Source organism: Mustela putorius, unplaced genomic scaffold (assembly GCF_011764305.1).
Source record: "Mustela putorius furo isolate JIRA1106 unplaced genomic scaffold, ASM1176430v1.1 tig00003834_pilon_pilon_pilon, whole genome shotgun sequence".
In the NCBI taxonomy this organism is placed as follows: domain Eukaryota; kingdom Metazoa; phylum Chordata; class Mammalia; order Carnivora; family Mustelidae; genus Mustela; species Mustela putorius.
The window spans coordinates 85,457,211-85,462,010 of NW_025421987.1; the positions used below are offsets into that span (position 1 = coordinate 85,457,211).

General features: G+C 49.1%; 1 protein-coding gene across 1 annotated transcript; it reads right to left on the minus strand.

Moving 5' to 3' along the window:
* Nucleotides 1-200: 200 nt before the first annotated feature.
* Nucleotides 201-3,569, minus strand: LOC101684492 (transmembrane epididymal protein 1A-like). Its single transcript, XM_004745166.3, has one exon. It carries the CDS (start codon nucleotides 2,849-2,851, stop codon nucleotides 1,964-1,966), a length of 888 nt encoding a protein of 295 aa, XP_004745223.1. The 5' UTR covers nucleotides 2,852-3,569; the 3' UTR covers nucleotides 201-1,963.
* Nucleotides 3,570-4,800: the final 1,231 nt, after the last annotated feature.

Sequence of the window (4,800 nt, forward strand, 5' to 3'; positions counted from 1 at the left end):
AAATAAGGAATGTTCTAAGAGATGCATTGATCACAAGGCATCCTGAAAGTAAACCGGTGTTACTCCTTCAGGGTGGAGGCAAAGCCAGGTTTTGTGGAGCCTAAAGTTATACCTAAAGTAGGAGGTCCCTCTTTAGAAAAAAGAATACACAAATATCTTACTTTGGCAGTTTATCAGTGTAAGTGATCGTATGAATCATATGATCATATGAGCCCTCCTGGGGCTTTACATTTGGAGAGGGAAAGTGAGGAGCCCTGAAGCTTAAGCTTTATTAGCTTCAGGGTAAATCTGGCTCTGTTTCTGGGCTTTTTAGGATGGGGACAAGAAAGAAAGGTGTTGGCCTCTCCTTAGGTTGGTTCCTGTTCTGCTGGGAAGGAAGCTGGGCTGGCCTCGTTACCAGCTGCTGCAGGAAGATACATTTCTCTTCCTCTAGATCCACACTGTTCCCCGCCTCCAAGCCCTGCTGGTGTGAGCTGCCAGACCCCTGCCCCACTCCATCCCTTTCCCTGCTCCCTTCTCTGCCTTCAGCTCTCATCCTGGAGTTTCCAGAGCCCATTGGCCATGCACCTGTACCCTGTGTTTGTGTATGGGGGTGGGGGCTGGTTTTGATGACATTTCAGATGACAGCATGCAGCCTGTCTCCTACCTTGCAAATGCAAACACCTCTCTGTGCTTCCTACAGCTCTTTGGTCTCTGAGGACAGCATTTCTAACTGCATGAGAAGCAGCAGCACTTTGGTTGCCTCGCGAGAAGGAGCCTTGCTCTGTGGTCCTTTCTCTACATCCGTGGCCAGCCCCCTGATGACCCTTCTTCCTGCTTCTTCCCATCTCCAAGGGCTGGATTTATCTGTCTCACATATGCAGACTCATGCTATCAGAAGCAGTGGCTTTCTGGCTCTACCCAGGGATAAGTATTTTTATAGAATTGGCTTTCAGTATTTCATGGAGTATAGGAATTTACTGGCACCTTCTGTCCTCATTCTGGGAGAAGCTCAATGACTGGCTGAACAGTTCTGCAAATCCCAACGGCTGGCGTTTTCTGTTTTCTCTCAGCTCCGAGTTCCTGCCTCTTCAGAACTCCTGGGCTCATGTTCACCCCAAGTTTCAGAGCAGTTCTTCCCTGTCTGCCTCCACCAACTGAAATCTGGGCCCAGAATCACTCACACCTAGACACACACAGACTTATAACATAGACTTTACTGAAAGAGTTGGGACAACGGAGTTTTGTATGGCGGCAAAACCCGAGCAACTGAAAATAACATTTCAGCATCCGTGTTTCCTACATCCGCCTCCAGGACGCCCTTCCCTTTTGCTCCCGTTCTCTCAGACTTGAGCCCCTGCTCCATTGACTGTTACCCTCTTCCCCTCATCCCTGGCTCCTGCAGAGGGCAGAAGTAGTCTCATTCAGTTTAGACTAAAAGCAACTGTAGCAACAGTTCTAGAACCGGTTCTTCATCCTGCTACACTCAGCGTAAATAAGACAGAGAGAGAAGTGAAGAAAACAGAAGTCCTCACCACGACGCAAAAACGGACACCCTCTCTTTCACACCTTTAAACATTGGAGCCGCACATACTCAGCCAGTTCTGCCTCAAGCTGATAGAACTCTCCCACAGAGTCCCAGTGACTCTCTGGTTTCCTCTATTTCCTCATTTCATTGTCTCCTCTTGGATCCCAAAAGCTGTCAGAGAAAAGCCCTACTCCTTGTTCTCACGTCACGGAAGTCCACGGTCGGGAGCCCTATGGGGCAGTGAGGTAGTGAGGCAGGAAAGAGGCTGACCTGGAGAAAACAGAGGGACAGATTGAAGTAACCCGAGGAGCTGAAAGGTTTATTTAGGAACAAGGAAGATGACTCCTGGGACAGGGAGCCACATGGTAGATCCCAGGACCTTTCCGGGCTGCGCGCACCGTGGGCACCCTTCAGACTCTAGGGACAACAGGCACCGCGCAGAGACAGATTCTGTACCTAGACGCCCCCATCCTGTAGCATGGCCTCTGTCCCCAGCTTCTCCAGCTCCTCATTGCTGTAGCCTCTGGGACACGGCTGGTACTTGGCCCCTGGGGTCTCCCTCCAGGAGGAGAAGCGATGGTGCCAGAGGCTGCAGAGACCGTAGATGGCAGCCAGTAGGGCGGCACCCAAGGCCAGGTACCAACAAAAGAAGATGGTGAGGAAGGTGAGGTCTCCCGGGTTCTCTGCCTTCCAGGGCTGCCCCGAGAGGGGAACGTACATCAGCACAGAGAGCTGTAACATCCAGCAGCTCAGCACCAGTCCCAGCCAGCTCTTGAGCACCCACAGCGTGGGCTGGTCAGGGACCCAGACCTCGATGATGAGCACCAGGCTCACCAGGAAGGTGGGCACCACAAACAGCACATGCACGCGGATCTCCAGGGTGCCCTTGTTCTCCAGGTGGGCGGCCATCAGCAGCACCAGCACACAGAAGGCCAGGGCCTCAGCTGCTCGCTCCAGCTTGACGTTCTGCCATGCCTGACATGCCTGGCTCACGATGTCCACCACGCCACTGAGCATGAAGAACCCATACATGGTGACATGACCCCAGTTGTTGTAAAATATGAACGGTCGCTGAGGGTTCTCCCAGTCTATTATCTTCATCCGGTTTACTCCTGGGGGGTAGAAGAACTCAGGAATGATGCCGCCCAGGGCAATGACCACCTTCATCACCCCTTGCACAGGTACCCGCTGCCACCACCTGTGTCCTCGCTTCTCCCTTGGGGGCAAAGGGGGTCTGAGTAACCTCTGTCCCCGCAGCAGGGCCAAGGACGTCATCACTGCATAGTACAGAGAGAAGACGAGGAAGAATACTCCTGCCAGCAGGTGTCCTTGGAAGGTACCCATGGTCTCGCTGTGTGTGCTGGAGCCAGCAGAGCGAGAGCCGGCAGGTGAGCGGCAACCTCACAGGGCTCTCCTCACAAGCAAGAGTGGCGGCTTCTAAGCTGTGGTGATATCTTCCTGCTCCAGCTCCACCCCTACCTCCCACACATGAAAGGACACACGTCTGTGCTGGAAGCATCCGAGCCACTCCCTGGGTGGGATCTTTCAGCCATGTGGCACTTTGCCTCACTCCGTTCCTTCCTTAGGTCAGCCAAACTTGGGATGCCAACCTCTGCACCTCACGTAGTTGACCGTTTCTCCTCCATCCCCTTTGCCCCACCCCCCACAAAGAGAGGGGACGGAAAGAGGTGATTAAGGGGTGGTGGCTGACTTTCTTACTGTTGACTGTCTCTTTGTGCCAGTCGTATTACATCTTTTTTCCCCTCAGTTAATCCCTCAACAACTCTATGAGAGAGTGGAACAAAAGGTATAGGTGACATTAAGGCTCTGAGCGGTGAAACCACACGAACAGGTGTCACATCTAGCCGGGAGCACAGCAGAGCCAGGATGGCGACCCAGATCTACTCATTTGCTGATAAAGTCCAGAGTTTGTACGTGACTAAATGACTTTCAGTTCCAACACTTGTAAGTCACATGACGACGGGCAAGTTACTGTGTCTTCTTGAGCCTCAGTCTCCTGACCAGTAGAATGGGGATAATAATTACTTCAGAGGTTTCCTGTACTAAATAGAATAAGGTATGTGAGTGTCTGATACATTAAAAATGATGTAGTGATTATTAGTAATTTTTCTATGTTATTACTAATGTTCCTTGCAGAATTCCTATGATGTTAAAGTTGTTCAAGTATTCCTATGAATATTACCAAAGCAGAAACCATTTTTAAAAAAAGGGAGGAACCTAATTATATTTAAAAATGTAAAACTTTTTTACTAACAGAAATTAAGCATTACAATGAATAATTTATCATATATTAAAATTATAATTAAAATTAATTTCAAGGAGCATCTGGGTGGCTCAGTTGGTTAAACAGTTGCTTTTGGCTCAGGTCATGATCTCAGAGTCCTGGGATTGAGCCCCATGTCAGGCTCCCTGTTCAGCAGGAAGTCTGCTTTCTCTCTACCCCTGGCCCCCCTCTACATGTGCTATCTCTCTTCCCCTCCCAATAAATAAATATAATCTTTAAAAATAAAATAGGGGCGGGGCGCCTGGGTGGCTCAGTGGGTTAAGCCGCTGCCTTCGGCTCAGGTCATGATCTCAGGGTCCTGGGATCGAGCCCCGCATCGGGCTCTCTACTCAGCAGGGAGCCGGCTTCCTCCTCTCTCTCTCTCTGCCTGCCTCTCTGCCTGCTTGTGATCTCTCTCTGTCAAATAAATAAATAAAATCTTTAAAAAAATAAAAAATAAAAATAAAAATAAAATAGGGGCACGTGGGTGGCTCAGTCAATTAAGCGCCTGCCTTCAGCTCAGGTTGTGATCCTGGGGTCCTGGGATCAAGCCCCATGTTGGGCTCCCTGCTCAGATGGGAATCTGCTTCTCCCTCTTCCTCTCCCTCTGCCCCTGCTCATGTGCTTTCTCCCTCTCAAATAAATAAATAAAATCTTAAAAAATAAAAATACGTGTTCATGAATCTTTAAAAAAATTAATTTCAAGGGAAACATAAATTATAAAATTTTACTCCATATTTGACAAAGTATAGGTCTCCTAACAATACAAATCAAAAAAGTTAAAAATGAATGCCTCAGTAGAAAAATGAGCAGAGGGCATAAAGTGGCTAGTCATTCAAAGAAAACTGTAAGGAGCCAATAAATCTACAAAAGTGGGAGCCTATCTGTAGCCTTAACAACACAGACTTCTCTTCATGGAAGATAAGGTAGTTCTTTCACTCCTCCATGCCAAGTGGGAAAAGTGGTGAAGAATGAGAAATGAGGGCATCCGGGTGGCTCATTGGTTAAG